Source organism: Apodemus sylvaticus, chromosome 22 (genome assembly GCF_947179515.1).
Source record: "Apodemus sylvaticus chromosome 22, mApoSyl1.1, whole genome shotgun sequence".
Taxonomy (NCBI): domain Eukaryota; kingdom Metazoa; phylum Chordata; class Mammalia; order Rodentia; family Muridae; genus Apodemus; species Apodemus sylvaticus.
Genome location: NC_067493.1, coordinates 30784034 through 30802531, shown reverse-complemented (window position 1 = coordinate 30802531; position 18498 = coordinate 30784034). Strand labels below are relative to the sequence as shown.

Genomic DNA, 18498 nt, shown 5'->3' with positions numbered 1-18498 from the left:
CAAAACAAAACAAAACAAAACAAAACAAAAAAAAACCAAAAAAACAAACCAAGCCAAACCAACAACAAAACTCACAACCCTCAGTCTCCCTTAGTCCGATATGTAAAAGGTGAGAAGTAAAGGAATTTAACCCTGAAACTATGCAGCAAGAATAATCTATATCACTTCTATGTTGGTGGCAATGCATTGATATACCCTTTTCCAGCAAGTGGTCTGGAACCTGAGCAAGAGGGAACGTATCTCAGTGGGGATCCTGATCACTTACTGTTCTGATTATCAGATTGTGTATAACTTCTCCAGGTATATTTTTGTATTTTCATTATGGTTTCTCTTTTTTTCCCCTCTAGCACTCTTTCCATTCCTTACCCCAGTATTTGAAGCACTAGATGTCTCCTTGTTTCCAAGAGATGTCATAAACTTTTTTAAAACTTCAGTAGAAAAAATGAAAGAGAACCGCATGAAAGAGAAAGAAAAGGTAATAACTGATCGTGATCACGTGAGGACTATTATCTTTCCAATTCTCTTTATCAACCAAATATGCATGTGCACACACACACACACACACACACACACACACACACACACACACTTACTTCCTCTGTATCCTTAAAAGTCAGGTGGAGGATTGAAGGTTAACGATAGGAGAATTTGGATAGTTTGAAAACAGTGAAGAGTGTAGAGATTGGGAATAGAAAAATAAAATGAGCCAGAGAAAGTATTTACAATTAAATGATATGCCTGACACAGAAATATTTTTAAGGCAAGGACTTCACTGAATACCAGGAAAAAGAGATTTTTTTTTGCATGCAATTTGTGGGGAGTAAGTTAGGAGAATTAAGAAAATAAAGTTTTTTATTTTTTTAGTGTCAGGGATAAAACCAAGATGTTAGCACGTGGTTAGCAAATGTGTCATCCTTGAACAATGATCCAAGTTGCCAGGTATCTTGCTTAATTTTATTATAGAGTGGCATATTGAGAATAGGGTTTATGATTTTGATGTTGGATCAGGAGATTCCCAACCAGAGAAACCCTTATTAATGACTTCTTTCTTTCAAGGATTAAGTTTTCTGTGATCTTAGTTCACACCAGAGGAAAAAAAGCAAATCATTAAAAATAGAACTTTCATGTGCTAGTCATATGAAGAAATAAGTTCGTGTGGGAGACATCTGTATTCCCATGCTTACTGAATCCACATAAAAAGTTCCAAAAGCTATAGAGGAGTGGATATTGAAAGTTCTCATTAATAATGAATAATAGATGTTGAGAAAAATATGTTTAACCCAATTTAAGCAACATTTACTGTATACCTGCATCAAAATTTCAGTTTGTTCAATTGTCATGTATAATTTTAAAATGCATCAGTAAATGTAACTTAAAAAAATAGACACAATTCACCACTTCCCTTTCCTAAAAGGACAGTGATTCTGCTTAAACATTTCTTTCCATTAAGTCCCTGGACCTCACACTGGCAAGAAGTCACTTTATTTCCAAGTTTATCATATTATACATTTTCAAAAAAGTAATATTTTTCTACCTGTCCCAGTTTAATCTACTTTATTTTTAATTTTTATTGTTTTGAGAAATAGTCTTGCTATGGAACCTAAATTTGCATCTCTCAGTGATTCTGCTTTTGTAGTTGTGATAACAAGCATATGTCTATAAATCTGGCTGGTCTGAATTAAGTTTGAGCCCCTCCTGACTTAGAGTGCCATAGTGCTTCTCTGGGTAGTCAGACTTTGCTGCATACAGATGGACTAAGGAGTAAGGAAGGGGAGCAGGATTGGGTACCCCACTATTGCCGAGGATCATAGAATTCTAGCTTGTTGTGTAGAACATTTAAAGATATTCTCCCCTAAACTATTGATGGAATCTGGAGATGGAACAAGTTTCATCTATAGGGACAATGGTTTGAGACTGAGATAGACAGATAAAAGATCAAAGCCTACTTCTTCCTGTGTAAAAATACATGTGAAGGGAAGGAGCTGGCCAGGACTGTTCAGAACCCAGAGTTGGGAGTCTGTTCTAGAAATATGTAGGAGGCTTTTCAAGTAAATGAATATGTCTCCAAATTGAAAACAAACAATTACAACTTTTCCAAACCCAACCCAACCCAACCCAACCCAACCCAACCCAACCCAACCCAACCCAACCCAACCCAAATCAACCCAAAGATGTCAAAGGGAAGAGGGACCAAAGTTATTGGGCCAAGAGCCAGTGTTCACTCAGGAAAGTTTTCCCCAAAGTGTCCATATGTATATTTTTGTTTATCTTTGATTTTGGGAACTCTAGTCAGACTTCTGGACTTTAAATAATGTCTGGACTTCTGGACACTATTCTCAGAATGGTTGCTAGTTCTGAACTTGACTCACCCTCACTTCTCAGTTGACTTTACATCTCTCAAAATTATTTTCTTTCAGCAAAGAGTTGATTTTCTTCAGTTGATGATAAACTCCCAGAATTCCAAAATCAAAGACTCTCATAAAGGTAAGCAAGGATGTTTTACATTTAATGATGGGGAGCCTCAGAGTTGGGAGTCTGTTCTAGAAATATGCAGGGGCCTTTTCAAGTAAATGAATATGAAATCAAACAATTACAACTTTTCCAAACCCAACCTAACCCAACCCAACCCAACCCAACCCAACCCAACCCAACCCAACCCAACCCAACCCAACCCAACCCAATCCAACCCAACCCAACCCAAAGATGTAGACAGCATATACAGCAGCCGGAAGAACGTTACAGAATCACAGGATTATTATTGTGTTCAAGGCTTGAAGGTCAGTTATAGCATATACTTCAGGTCATCAGTGGTCCCTAGATCTTGTACCATCTTAGAATAAATACCATCTTAGCCTCATCTAGACTCATGGAGTCAGAAGTTGTCCCTAAAGATTTGCATCTAGACATCCAGTGAGCAGGTATAGTCCCACAGTGGTGATGGTCACTGGAAGTGCTAGTCTACCCAGCACTTGATTTACAGTCAAGCTTTGGTTTTTTGTCTAGTTGATAAGGAATGTGTGGAGAAAACTTGGTATTAGGCATATATACAACTTCCCTTCATAGTTTTTTACCTACTCATTTCCCGTCATGGATGGCTTTTGAGGAAACCATTGCTGTGATGGTTGAAGAAAGATGGCTTTCTAATTCCACCATCTCCCATGCAGCTATGAGTGGTGCTCCATGTAAGAGAGGGACAAGCTGCCTGCTTTCTTTGTTTCATTTAAAATGTAGTTAACAAGGTTTAGAGAAATTACAGGCATATAGTCAATTTCAGCTGAATATATAAAGGCACTTTATATATTCCCACATTACACTTTATATTCTTTTTAGAATATATCTTATACATTCACTTATTTTGTTTGTGTTTGTGTCTGGGCATGCACATACAGTGGTGTGAGTGTGAAGCTTAGAGGACAACTTACATGAGACTGTCTCGTCCTTCCATCCTATGGGTTCATGGAATGGAATTCAGTTCATTGGGCTCAGCCCTATATCTGCTGAGCCATCTTGCTGGACTATCATGCCCTCCCTTTTAATTAATTAATTAATAATTATAATTTGTTATAGATATTTACCAACAACTTATTAATTATAATTATTAATTAATTGATTAAATCATTCACTTTACATCCCAATATCAGCTCCTCTCTCCTCTACTAGCTTCCTTTTCTCACAGCTCCTTCTCCAATTCCTCTTCCTTTTCTTTTGAGAATGGAGAGCATGTCTCCCATCACCTCACTTTGGCATATCAAGTCACTGTAGGGTTAGGTGCATCCTCTCTCACTCAGGCCAGATAAACTCAGGGAAACGGGATCTATAGGCAGGAAACAGATTTAGGAATAGCCTCTACTCTAGTTGTTGGGGGACACATGAGGACCAAGCTGCATATCTGCTACATATTTGCAGTGGTGTGTGTGCGTGTGTGTGTGTGTGTGTGTGTGTGGTCTAGCCCATGATTGCTCTTTGGTGGTTCAGTTTCTAGGAGCCCCCAAAGGTTTAGGTTAGTTGACTCTGTTGGTCTGTCTGTGGAGTCCCTGTCCTCTTTGGGTCCCTCAATCATTCCCCCACCTCTTCCATAAGACTCCCTGAGCTCCTTCCATTATGGGCCTCTCCATCTGTTTTGGTGAGCTGTTGAGTGAACCTCTCAGAAGACAGTTATGCTAGGATCCTGACTGCAAGTATAACAGTATCATTAATAGTGTCAGGGGTTGGTTCTTGCCCACAGAATAGGTTTCTTTTTCTTTTTAGTCTTTTTTCTTTTTCTTTTCTTTTTTTTTTTTTTTGAGATAGTGTTTCTCTGTATAGCTCTGGCTGTCCTGGAACTCACTCTATAGACCAGGCTGGCCTTGAACTCAGAAATCTAACCACCTCTGCCTCCCAAGTACTGAGATTAAAGGCATGCGCCACCACTGCCCGGCAAGGACAGGTTTCAAGTTGGGCCAGTCATTGGTTGGACATTTCCTCCTTCTTTGTTCTGTCTTCGTCTCTGCACATCTTGAAGGCAGGACACATTTTTTGTAGAAGGTTTTGTGGATGGGTTGCTGTCCTTATCTCTCCACTGAGAGTCCTGTCTGGCTACAGGAAGTGGCATCTTCAGGATCCATATCCCCAACTTCTAGGAGTTTCAGCTAGACTCACCTCCATAGATACCCTGGGGCCTCTCCCCACCCCAAACTTGGGTCTCTGGCATGTCCTAGAAATGCCTCACCCTCACCAATTTCCATTCTTTCTCCCCTGCTCTCCTAAATGTGATCCCCCTATCTGCTCTGCTTCCCTCCCCATCCCCTCTCCCACGTAGTTCCCTCCCTCCACCTACCTCTTATATTTATTTCATTTCTTCTTTTGAGAAAGATTCAACCACCCCTGGGCACTCCTTGTTATTTGACTTCTTTGGGTATATGGATTGTAGCATAGCTATTCTGTATTTTGTGGCTAATATCCATTTATAAGTGTCTTCATACTATGCATGTACATTTTGGTCTGGGTTACCTTACTCAGGATGATATTTTCTAGTTCTATCCATTTTTCTACAAAATTAATGATATCCTTGTTTTTAATGGCTTAGTAATATTCCAGTGTATAGATGTACCACAATTTCTTTATCCATTCTTTAGTTGAGGGACATCTAGGTTGTTTCCAGTTTCTGGCTATTATGAATAAAACTGCTATGAACATAGTTGAGCAAGTATTCTTGTGGAAGGTGGAATATCTTTTGGGTATATGCCCAGGAGAGGTATAGCTTGGTTTTGAGGCAGACCTATTTGCAAATTTCTCAGAAATAACCAGATTGATTTCCAGAGTGATTGTACATGTTTGCACTCCCACCAGCAATGGAGGAGCGTTTCCCTTGCTTCACATTCTTGCCAGCATGCACTGTCCCTTGAGATTTTGGTCTTAGCCATTCTGATTGCTGTAAGGTGGAATCTCAGGTTCATTTTGATTTGTATTTCCCTGAGGACATATCTAAGGATATTGAACAATTCTTTAAGCATTTCTCGGCCATCAGAGATTCCTCTGTTGAGAATTCTGTTTAGTTCTGTACCTTATTTTAAAAATTGGATTATTTGAATTCTTGAATTCTTTATATATTTTGGATATTAGCCCTCTGTCAGATATAGGGTTAGTGAAAATCTTTTCTCAGTCTGTAGGCTGCCATTTTGTCCTATTGACAGTTTCCTCTAACTTACAGAAGCTTTTCAGTTTCATGAGGTTCCATTTACTTATTATTGATCTTGTTGCCTGAGCAATTGGTATTCTTTTCAGGAAGTTGTTTCCTGTACCAATGCATTAAGGCTATTTTTCACTTTTTGTTTTACTAGAATTAGTGTATCTGGTTTTACGTTGAGGCCTTTGCTCCACCTGGACTTGGGTTTTGTGCAGGTTGATAAATACAGACCTATTTGTATTCTTCTACCTGAGGACATCTAGTCACACCAGCACCATTTGTTAAAGATACTTTTCTTTTTTCCATTATATAGTTCTGCCTTTTTTGTCAAAATTCAAGTGTCTGTACATGTGTGGGTTTATTTGTGGGTCTTCAATTATATTCCATTGATCAATCTTTTTGTTTCTATACCAATGCAATCCAATTTTTATTACTTTTGCTTTGTAGTACAGTTTGAAGACAGGGATGGTGATGCTCCTAGAAGTCTGTATTGTACAGGAGTGTTTGTAGCTATCCCGGGATTTTGGTTTTTTGTTTGTTTGTTTTTGTTTTTGTGTTCATATGAAATTGAGAATTGCTCTTTCAAGGTCTGTAAAGAATTGTGTTGGAATTTTGATGGGAATTACATTGAATTTATAGATTGCTTTTGGTAAGATGGACATTTTCACTGTGTTAATCCTACTGGTCTATGAACATGGGAGATCTTTCTATCTCCTAATATCATCTTCAATTTCTGTCTTCAGAGACTTTAAGGTCTTATCATACAGGTCTTTCACTTGATTCGTTAGAGTTACACCAAGATATTTTATATTATTTGTAGCTATTGTGAAGGGTATTGTTTCCTATTTTCTTTCTCAGCCCATTTATTGCTTATATAAAGGAGGGCTATCGATTTTTGACACTCTCCCATTTTTAACATTCACCAATAGAATATGCATCTTATGAACACTGAACTTACGTGTCCATATTATTACTGAAATCTCATAGTTACAGTTAGGGTTTGTTCTTGACCTTGTCCATTTTGTGGATTTGACAAATGTGTACTTACGGATATACCACACCAGAGCAACACAAAGTATTCTGTGTCATTTCTATATCTTCCTAAACCCGCTTTCTTCTTTCTGTTGCAAGGCATTTCAGGTTTCTGTTAAAATTTTCCATATAGGTCTGATATCATATTTGCTCAAAGGTTCCAATTTCAGTGTGAAATGAAATTTCAACTCCCAGTGATGAAGGTAATAGGAGAAATGGTTCAGTGGGTAGTGTGCTTGCCTTGCAATGTGAGAATCTGTGTTCAGTTCCTACAACTCATGTTGAGGGCGAGTGAAGTGGCTCAGAATGGCAACATGAGAGGGAGGGTATGTTGTATGTATGAGAAAGATATGAATGTGTGTGTGTGTGTGTGTGTGTGTGTGTGTGTGAGAGAGAGAGAGAGAGAGAGAGAGAGAGAGAGAAATAGAGAGATATGAATGTGTGTATGTGTATGTGTGTGTGTGTGAGAGAGAGAGAGAAAGAGAGAGAGAGAAAGAAAGAGAGAGAGAGAAAGAGAGAGAGAAAGAGAGAGAAATATATAGAGAGATATGAATATGTGTATATTGTTTGCTGGTGTATAGACCCACAGATGTGTGTCTGTTTATGGAGGCATAGGGTTGATGTCACGGATCATGCTTGATTGCTCTTCTATCTTAATCCCAGAAGCAAGGTCTCTCAATGAAACTCAAGAACTAACAGATTTGACTAGTCTCACGAGCCAGCTTGCTCTTATAATTCTCTATGTCTATCTTCTGAGGTTAGAATTACATGCAAGGCCTCTGTGCCTATCTGACATTTAAGTGGGCTATGGGATTGGACAAAAACATTTCTGTATCCACATTCAATGATATAATCTCCCATGTTCATTCTCTCTCCGTGTGTCTCTGTTTCTCTGTGTTTCTGAGTCTGGGTGTCTCTGTCTCTGTCTCTGTCTCTGTCTTTGTCTCTCTCTCTCTCTCTCTCTCTCTCTCTCTCTCTCTCTCTCTCTCTCTCTCTCTCTCTCTCTCTCTCTCTCTCTGTCAATGATAGTGAGGAAAGAATTGGGAGTGAATGAATTCACCATTTGGACCAAACAGGAAGAATAGTTTATTGAGTGAACTGTAAGGGGGTAAGAGGGGAAGTGAAATAACTAGACTACTATATGAAGTATAGGTTAATGTACTGAGGGAGTCTCCACTTCCAAGAACTCCAAAGAACTTGGAAAATGAGTGTCATTATGTATAGTTTCGTTGCTTGTGATTTATACCACATGATTGTGGGCAAGTTTAGACTTGACTGGGTAGTTTATATATTATAATAAGTTAACATGAGTCATTGTGCATGCAATTTGTGTTGTAGTCCCTGCTTTGTAAAGAAGAGTCATGCAAATAAGGAGCAAACACATAAAGACAGTTCTGCTTGGTCCAAGTTCAGCCTTAGTCAAAAGCTTGGGTTTTGTGGAACAGGGCTGCAATTCACAGTTCAGGGTACAGCACTCCACAGATGCAGTTTAGTTGCTGGTGAGGGTTCTTCCATTTGAGATTTAGTCAAAAATTCTCTAATAAGAATATATTTATTAAAATATTGTTAGTCATTATCCTGTTTTGTGCTTAGACAATATTAATTTTAAAACACAGGTGAGCACAGCAAGCCCACGGTCTTCCAAAAGTACATAAACAGATTTCACATTAGCATGTTTACATAAATCACATTCTTGTAGGAAAAGACTAAATACCCATGCAGTGAAAAAAAGAGAACATTTTGTTTTAGTACATAGAGACTTCATTTGAATAACGTTTACTTCTTTAGTTCCACACCAAGGTCTAACAAAATATGATCTTCAGATATCAATAAGGACTTAAGAAATTATTTTTAATCTCTTAATTGGAAAGTTCACAAAGTGTCTTAACAGGCCACAGATACCAAAGTCAAGAATACAAATGATAAGGTAGCTGACACAGACCCTGCATTGCCAGGCTGATATTCTCACACTGGCCTTTACTTGAGAACCTCCCTGAAATTAGCTGGGTGCTGGTCAGCTTCGAGTACTCACTCCTCCCCATGCTGCTAGCTGCTGGCAATATTTTCAAAGTAACAACAAATAGTAGTATTTTAGTAGAAAGCCTATTACTACTCATATAATGAGTTTTATCAGCATGCTAGTCATTACCCTTTAACTACAAGAATTATTTTCTAATTTATATGAGTGTATGTCTGCCTGTCTGTGAGATTGCATGGGTTTAGGTACCTGGGAGGTCAGAGGAGGGTATCAGATCCCCTGGGGCTGGGGTTATAGGCAGTTTGAGCTGCCCACAACTGAAGTCAGTCCATTTGCAAGAATGGCCTGCTCTCCTAATAGGCGGAGCCATTTCTCCAGCCCATCACTCAATACTCCATGGCCAGTCCTTTTTCTTTGCAGCTCTCCTGATTTCTGAATTGCACATTTTAAAGACTGGCATTTCTTGTTTATCCAGAAGATTATACATATAAATACCACAGCTCTTGAAAGTTCACATACTGACCAGGGAGATGTGGGGAGCTTTTGATACTGCCAAGAACCTTCCAGTTGTTGTTACTGGTCTATACACCATACTGTGAGTCCTATCGCCTCAGGTTCGTTAGGACAGGTATAGTTCATGGATATGCTCATGTTCTGTATTCTCAAGCTTTTCTATTGCATACTCATTCAAAACATTTCAAGCTTTTTATGTGGGTGCTGGGGATTCATACTAAAGTCCCCATGTTTACAAAGCAAATCCTTTTACTCATTGAACTATTTCCCTCACCCTGGAAAATCTTATTCATCTAAGTGAAATGGATGATAGTATTTTCTCTCTTTTTTATTTCTTATTTATTTTTTATTTTCTATATTCTTTGTTTACATTCCAAATGATTTTCCCTTTCCCAGTCCCCCCCCCCCTTGCCATAAGTTCCATAAGTCCTCTTCCCTCAGCCTGTTCCCCATCAACCCCCTACCACTTCTTTGTCCTGGTAATCCCCTACAATGCTGCATCAAGCCTTTCCTGGACCAGGGCCCTCTCCTTCCTTCTGCTTGAGATTGATTTGATATGTGAGTTGTGTCTTGGGTATTCAGAGCTTCGGGGCTAATATCCACTTATCAGTGACTGCATTCCATGTGTGTTCATTTGTGAATGAGTTACCTCACTTAGGATGATATTTTCCAGTTCCAACCATTTGCCTAAGAATTTCATGAATTCCCTGATTTTAGTGGGATTGCTTCAAGTTTCTCTGCATTTAGTTTGATGTTGGCTACTGGTTTGCTGTATATTGCTTTTAATATGTTTAGGTATGGGCCTTGCATTCCTGTTCTTTCTAAGACTTTTAGTATGAAAGGATGTGGTTTTTTTTCTTTGAGTTTGTTTATGTAGTGGATTGCATTGATGGCTTTCCATATATTGAACCATCCCTGCATCCCTGGGATAAAGCCTACTTGATCATGGTGAATGATCGTTTTGATGTGTTCTTGGATTCAATTGGCAAGAATTTTATTGAGTATTTTTGCATCAATAATCATAAGGGAAATTGGTCTGAAATTCTCTTTCTTTGTTGGATCTTTGTGTGGTTTTGGTATCAGCGTAATTGTGGTTTCATAGAAAGAGTTGGGTAGTGTTCCTTCTGTTTCTATTTTGTGGAATAGTTTGAAGAGTATTGGTGTTAGGTCTTCTTTGAAGATCTGATAGAATTCTGTATTAAAACCATCTGGTCCTGTGCATTTTTTTTGGTTGGAAGACTTTCAATGACCACTTTTATTTCTTTAGGGGTTATGGCGCTGTTTAGATGATCTATTTGATCCTGATTTAATTTTGGTATTTGGTATCTGTCTAGGAAATTGTCCATTTCCTCCACATTTTCCACTTGTGTTGAGTATAGGCTTTTGTAGTAGGATCTAATGATTTTTTGAATTTCCACAGTTTCTGTTGTTATATCTCCCTTTTCATTTCTAATTTTGTTAATTTGAATACTGTCTCTGTGCTCTCTGGTTAGTCTGGCTAAGGGTTTATCTATCTTGTTGATTTTCCCAAAGAACCAGCTCTTGGTTTTGTTGATTCTTTGTATGGTTCTCTTTATTTCTACTTGATTGATTTCAGCCCTGAGTTTGATGATTTCTTGTCTTCTACTCCTCCTGGGTGAAATAGCTTCTTTTTGTTCCAGGGCTTTCAGGTGTTCTGATAAGATGCTAGTGTGTGCTCTCTCTAGTTTCTTTTTGGAGGCACTCAGGGCTATGAGTTTTCCTCTTAGCACTGCTTTCATTGTGTCCCATAAATTTGGGTATGCTGTGCCTTAATTTTCATTAAATTCTAAAAAGTCTTTGATTTCTTTCTTTATTTCTTCCTTGACCAAGATATCATTGAGGAGAGTATTGTTCAGTTTCCATGCGTATGTGGGTTTTCTGTTGCTTTTGTTGCTATTGAAGACCACTCTTACTGCATAGTGATCTGATAGAAGGCATGGAATTAGTTCAGTCTTGTTTTATCTGTTGAGGTCTGTCTTGTGACCAATTAATTATATGGTCAATTTTGGAGAAGGTACCATGAGGTGCTGAGAAAAAGGGATATTCTTTTGCTTTAGGATGAAATGTTCTCTCTATATATCTGTTAAATCCAATTGGTCCAAAGCTTCAATTAATTTCACTGTGTCTCGTTTATTTTCTGTTTTCCTGATCGGTCCATTGAGGAGAGTGGAGTGTTGAAGTCACCCACAATTTTTGTGTTAGGTGCAATGTGTGCTTTGAGCTTTACTAAAGTTTCTTTTACAAATGAGGATACCCTTGTATTTGGAGCATAGATGTTCAGAATTGAGAGTTCTTCTTGGTGGATTTTTCCTTTGACTTGTAAGAAGTGTCCTTCCATATCTCTTTTGATGACTTTAGGTTGAAAGTCAATTTTATCTGATATTAGAATGGCTAATCTGGCTTGTTTCTTAAGACCATTTGCTTGTAAAATTGTCTTCCAGCTTTTTACTCTGAGGTAGTGTTTGTCTTTGACACTGAGGTGTGTTTCCTGTATGCAGCAAAATGTAGGGTCCTGTTTATGTATCCAGTCTATTAGTCTATGTCTTTTTATTGTGGAATTGAGTCCATTGATATTAAGAGATATTAAGGAATAGTGATTAATACTTCTTGTCATTTTTGTTGTTATTTTTATATTTGAGTGGTTATCTTCTTTTGGATTTGATGAAAGAAGGTTACTATCTTGCTTTTTCCAGGGTGTATTTTCCCTCGAGCAAAGATCGTGGATGCTAGGGGACCCTTTCCAAGTGCCCATCACTCTTCAGAGCAAATGGCCCATGACAGGGCTGGTACACAGATGGCCTGCAGAGCTGCCCAGGCCTTGGGTGCAGGCAGAAGCCTGGCAGTCTGTGTCCCGAGCGATGTTAAACTCAGGATATCTCTGTGTACCTGGTGTTGCCTGTCTTGTCTGTCCAGGAGTGAAGATGGTGGATGATAGTATTTTCTCTTCATAAAAATTAAATTATTCTGTCTAAAACTTAGCTTGAGGTCATGGCTACATGTGCCTATATAGCCACAAAATTGGAGAATGGAGACAGAAGGACCCAGAGCTCAGTGGACAGCCTAACTAGCTGAAATAATGAGATTTTAGTTCAGTAAGAATCCCTATCCCAAAATAATGGCACATAGAATGATGAAGGAAGACACCCAAGTCCTGTTCTGAGTTTATGTTCATGTGCGACTGCATACCCATGTTTGGATCCTACACATGTACACTATGTGTATGAGTGCACATATGCATGCACACACATTTAAGTAAAGTAAAACAACAAAAATCTTAAAATGGAGTAGACTGAATGTTAAAAAAAATTGTTGCCAGCTTGTTAGTAATTGAGCAGTTATGATTTCAATTTTTACAAACATCCAAAATTAAAATTGAACAAAACAAGGTATATTTCTAGTTATCTATGGGGCACATTGGAGAAACTGTATACATTACACAGTAATGCTTCCTACTGAGATTTCTCATCTGGGGAGATATTGAGGATGTCAGAATGCAGAGATGGTCAAGAGGAGTGTAGACCTTAGGGAAGCTCAACAAAAATGACTTTCCCATTTTAATCCCTTGTCAGACCAGTGTGAGAATGAAGCCCTCTGCAGTGACTCTGAATTGCTTTTTCACAATCTTTTTAGGGATTTGCAGTATTAGTTGGGTTGTTTTCATCAAAATAATGATTTTTTAAAGTACTGATCTCCTTTACCTAAAATGTATCGAGTGGGCCAGTGATATTAGTAAACTATACTCGTAAGAAAGAGGCACTTGCTGCCAAACCACAGACCTGAGTTCAAACTCCGGGACCCAAATCTGACTCATACAAGAGTGCTATAGCACTCTCTCTCTCTCTCTCTCTCTCTCTCTCTCTCTCTCTCTCTCTCTCTCTCTCTGTCTCTGTCTCTCTCTGTCTCTCTCTCTCTCTCTCTCTCTCTCTCTCTCTCTCTCACACACACACACACACACACACACTAAATAAACTTAATTAAAATGAGTTCTCTTTCCCATTAGCATTATCCGATGTGGAGATTGTGGCGCAGTCAGTTATCTTTATTTTTGCTGGCTATGAGACAACTAGCAGTGCTCTTTCCTTTGTTTTGTATTTGCTGGCCATTCACCCTGATGTACAGAAGAAACTACAGGATGAAATTGATGCAGCTCTTCCCAATAAGGTGAGGGGGGCTGAATCTAGGGAGGGAGGAAGGGAAGAGAAGAAGCACTGGAATGTATGACCACTTAACCCATGCAGGGAGAAATTTTCAACAAAAATTTTAAGCATTGAGTCCTTCACCATCTTTATTTAAGAAGGTTTTTAAAAAGAGTAAAGAATGAGAAGCAGCCATTAGATGATGCTTTTTATGAAAATAACATTGTAGAGAAATGCTGGGATTAGCTTGTCTGTCACAAAACTATCAAGAAACATCCACAAAATCATAGTGATCTGGAAATGTGAGCATTGGTTAGTCAAGTGTCTGGATAGTAAACTCTGTTGATGACATGTACTGTACTGTTCGTTGCCTGAGTGTGACTGCCCTTGGCTGAACTGGGCTAGGCAGATTGATTTAGTACTGCCATATACATCTCTCTCAACTCATAGGTGACTCCTAAGTCATACTATCTTATGGTCTGCCCAAAAATCTAATATAGTAATTGTTACAAGTTTTACACATTGGTCTTCATAGTTCTGCCAAAACTGTGGGCTGGGAGGTTATCTGGTTTATGGGGTAGTCTATCTGGTTTATCACTCTCTTCAGAGATCATAGGCAAGCCCTGAATGAACAACCAGCAGGCTGGACCAGTGACAGAGAGTGGGTTGAGTGGTGGATCCTGTTCTTATTGTGACTTTTAACAAGGTTGAAATTGAGCACTGTGGTAGCAATGGCTTGTATTTTTCTTTTGTCACCTTTAATACAGGAGAGACTATTATCTCCTCAGATCATTTATCATTTTATCCTATCAATGCTTCCAAACCTTATATACAATCAAAAGAATGGCCATATAGGATAATTTCAAATAAATACAATAGGTATTTGTTCTCTTCCTATGTTGTTTCTAATACTTTCAAGTACATATGTGGAATTGTATTCTGTGGAATTGTAACCGTGTATGTTAAATTTTTGTGACTCTAATTATCACGACATGTTAGTCATAGTTCTTCAAAATAAAAAAAAACGTAGCATATAATGATGATTTCAGGTCCTGGGTTTGGGATTGTCACAAAGTCTTTTAGTATTTAATAATTATCTTACATTGACTAAAGATGCATCAAGCACATTAAAGTATGTCAGTTATTAAAAATCTTTGTAAATGCTAAGGTCCTTCATCAATGTGAGTTTTTCTAGGGTAGTGCAATAACTTAGTTCTCCACAGGTGAAAGTTAGCTTCCTTAATTTTTGAAAATCTCTGTCTCTCTTTGCAGGCACCTGCCACCTATGATACCCTGCTACAGATGGAGTATTTAGATATGGTGGTGAATGAAACTCTCAGATTATATCCAATTGCTGGAAGAATTGAGAGAGTCTGTAAAAAAGATGTTGAAATCAATGGGGTGTTCATTCACAAAGGGACTGTGGTGATGATACCAACCTTTGCTCTTCATAAAGACCCGAATTACTGGCCAGAGCCTGAGGAATTCCGCCCTGAAAGGTACAAGGTCTTGGGAAAAAGAAACTACCCAGACCCAGACTAGGCCAGTCTTGATGTGTTGAATCCTGACATTGAAGACACATAAGTAGCAATAACAGCCGGTCTGTGTTTCTGGTTATCATCTTTCTCTCCATCCATCTATCTTTTCCAACTTTTAAGACATGAGTAGCTTCCATCACAGTTTTCTCAGCACTATCTTGTTTTATGTGTTAGGCTTTTCATTCCTAGATTTAACTTGCTCTTCTTTCGGCTGTTTCTATTATCTTTAGAGAACATTTACATTTTCTTTTTGACTAGACTGCCTCCTAGGTCCTCCAGTGTGACTGTAATGGTATCACCTAAGAGCCTGGTTTGAGCAGCCCTGTCAAGGACAGAGGAGACCATGGGCGCTTCCACTCCTGCCTCTGCTGTTGTCCCGGACAGCTATCTTATCCTATCTGATTTTTCCAAAGCCATGCCTCTTGCTGTCTAGAAGTCTGATAGATCCTTCTTTGAAGATAGTTCAAGAGGGCTCTTCTGGAAAACTGGAGCCAAGATCAAGGTTCAGTCACAGTTTTACATTCTAGTCATTTTATTGGCAAACAAAATGAAGAATGACATTTTTAGGGCAAGGCTGGCAAGCCTAAAGGCTCAGGATCTAGGCAGTCATTGCATCTAATTGTACACTTCCTGATTTCTGGTACCTTATGTTGTTGGCTATGATGTACAATTTGAACACCATTAAGTCTGTATATATAGTACTTGCTGAAGAAGTTTACTAGGACTCATAGTTCTTCTGTCTTTTAGACCAGGTGGTTTCTGTGTTTCTTCCAGTTTTGTCCATCCCACTTCTTATATTTTTTGTGATACACGTGATAGACTGTACTTCTGTTATATTCATTTAATAATGAAATAATATAATAAGTGTTTACTGTACATAAGGGACTACTCCAAACACCCATAAATCATTATGTTGAAAAATTTCAACAACAGAGAATGTTTGACAAAGTAACAAATCAGTACTCAGGGCACTTTTAAGGGAATTCTATGTGACCAGCAACCATTCACCCATACATTGTGTTTATTCACATACACCCACAACCCTCATTACATTTGTGAAACTACAATACTCTACACATCAGAATTTTTGAGGACTCAGTCAGAGAAGATGCACCTAACCTTAAGAGACTGGAGACTTTAGGGGTTGGGGAGGTCTGGTGGAGTGGGGGTGGGAAGTGGAGACATCCTCATGGAGATGGGGTAGGAGGTATATGATGTGGCACAATCAGAGGGTGGACCAGGAAGGGGATAAAATCTGGACTGTAAATAAATTAAATAAAAAAATTAATAAAAAGAAAAGAAAAAGAAAAACAAATACATAGTTACTTTGCAATTGCCACTTTTCCACAAAGCAGTGTTTTCCTCTTAAGTATCATTTACATGTATCTAATTTGAATAAAATTTTCTGTCCACTTAGATTTTTATACCCAAAGGAACACACAGAGATACAAATTAATGATTATCTTATTTTAGAGTAGCATTGTGTATCTTTGTAAAGTACCTAACTTAAATTATCCAGTTAAGAATGAAGGGAAGAGCAAGAAACAAAAGGAGAGGAGAAGGAAGAAAGGAAACGGATGAGAAAGAAAGAAAGAAGGAAGATAGGGAGGAAAAAGAAAGGTGGAGGAAGGGAAGATGGGAAATTGGAACAGAATGGGAGATGAAGAGAAGTGGGGAGAAAGGGAAGGTAGGCATCATGGGAAAGAATAAATGGAAGAAAGTAGAAAAGAGAATAACAGAGAAGAGAAAGGAAAACATCTCCAGTATTGGCACCAAATCCTCTGACTTTATTCTGTGACTTGTAATGTATAATTCCTACGGCATATCACTCATAGGTCCAGGGAACATCATGGATGAAAGGAGGTAAAAACTGTGGGAGCGAAAGAATAGGGGTGGTGTGCTAACAGTGTCTTCTAGTTAGAACATGGCCATCACCATCGTGAACACACAAAATCTGTGGCCACCTGTGAAAGACTTGTACAAAACAGACATGAAAGTGGGTAAGGGACAAGTTTGGAAGAAGAGAATGTTGGTGAGGGTATATGAGAAGTTAATATGGGAGGGGAAAATGACCACATTGCATTGTGTCCAAGCAAGAAACTGCAAAAGTCGCACCAGAATTTTCACAACCAGTCCATGCAAACGTCTTGTCTACTACTGCTTGTGGGTATCTAAGGGATATCAAACAAATGGCTGTTGTGGGTTTTATACTTCATTGGTGCTTTATTAATGTGCTTTTATCTACTCCTGTGGGACCAGGTTCAGCAAGAATAATCAGGACAGCATCAACCCTTACGCATACCTGCCCTTTGGGAACGGACCCAGGAACTGCATTGGCATGAGGTTTGCTCTCATGAACATGAAAGTTGCTCTTGTCAGAGTCCTGCAGAACTTCTCCTTCCAACCCTGCAAGGAAACTCAGGTCAGTGTTAATTTTCAGTAAGTTATGTTTTTATGGGAGTTGTGCTTTTTAAACTGGAATATTGGTTTGCAGAAAAGCATTTTGATTTTAGGATTTTTGCAACACCTATTGGAGAGTTTAAGTATTTCAGCTTTAGAGTTGCAAATTTTGCTTTAAAAGACCTAAGTATAAAAATTGTCTAAACTTGTACCCAGGGACACCCCCCACCCTCTCAGAGGAGAAGAAGAGGGGGGACAGGAGGAGGGACTCTGTGAGGTGGGGGCTGGAAGAGGTGGGCTGCTATTGGGATGTAAAATGAATGAATAAATAAGTTAATGGAAAAATTGTCTAAACTAAGGGGCTTTAGGGGACAGGTCAGTCAGTAAGGTTCTTGTCTTGAAAGCACATGGACTTGAGTTTAATCACTATAACCCATGTAAACCAAAGCAAGCCAGCCAGCCAGCCAGTCAGCCAGCCAGCCAGCAAGCAAGCACTCAAGCACTCAAGCACTCAAGCAAGCACTCAAGCACTCACTCATGAAAGCAAGCAACAAACCAACCCACCCAATCGACCTACCAACCAATAAACCCAGCTACCAGGCCACTTAATACCAACTAGGTGTTTTGGTATACATTTGTATTCCCAGCTGCCAGCACTGGAAAGGCAGAGATCAGTAGATTCCTGGGGCTCACTCAGCAGCCAGCCTAGTATAGTTTCTGAGTTCCAGCCCAGTGAGAAACCCTGTCTGCCAAACAGGGAGATAGAACCTAAGGAAGGGCTCTGGAAGTTAAAGTAGTTTTGTGCACTTGTAAAAGCACTTTGGGCATTTGTGCATCTCTTCTTTGCAATTTGTTGTCGTCACTTCATTGATTGCTTCTTGTTCTTGCTTAATTGCTGCAGATCCCTTTGAAATTAAGCAAACAAGGACTTCTTCAACCAGAGAACCCACTCCTTTTAAAAGTTGTGTCCAGAGACGAGACCATTAGTGGAGCTTGATGTATAATGGTCTGTTATGATGTTGTATCCCGGACCAGAAACCAATTAATATTGTGAATGAATCCAGAGATGAAGATTGCAGTAATTTTGTGCATTCCTGCAGGATTCTGGGTATTCTTTGAGCTTGCTCAACCTCTGTGCAAGTTATCATCCGTGCAACATAAGGATGTAATAACACAAATCCAAGATAAATATATTCAATTCCCTGGTTCTTAGGG

At 38.9% G+C, this 18498-nt stretch overlaps 1 protein-coding gene across 1 annotated transcript in view; it reads left to right on the top strand.

Moving 5' to 3' along the window:
• The window catches only part of LOC127672702 (cytochrome P450 3A13), a 37203-nt gene extending 18923 nt beyond the window's left edge, over nucleotides 1-18280 (top strand). The window contains exons 8-13 of the mRNA XM_052168014.1: nucleotides 348-475; nucleotides 2418-2484; nucleotides 13210-13370; nucleotides 14618-14844; nucleotides 17143-17305; nucleotides 18185-18280. Coding sequence (XP_052023974.1) covers nucleotides 348-475; nucleotides 2418-2484; nucleotides 13210-13370; nucleotides 14618-14844; nucleotides 17143-17305; nucleotides 18185-18280 — 842 coding nt within the window. The remainder of the gene's footprint in view (nucleotides 1-347; nucleotides 476-2417; nucleotides 2485-13209; nucleotides 13371-14617; nucleotides 14845-17142; nucleotides 17306-18184) is intronic.
• The last annotated feature ends 218 nt before the right edge of the window (nucleotides 18281-18498 follow it).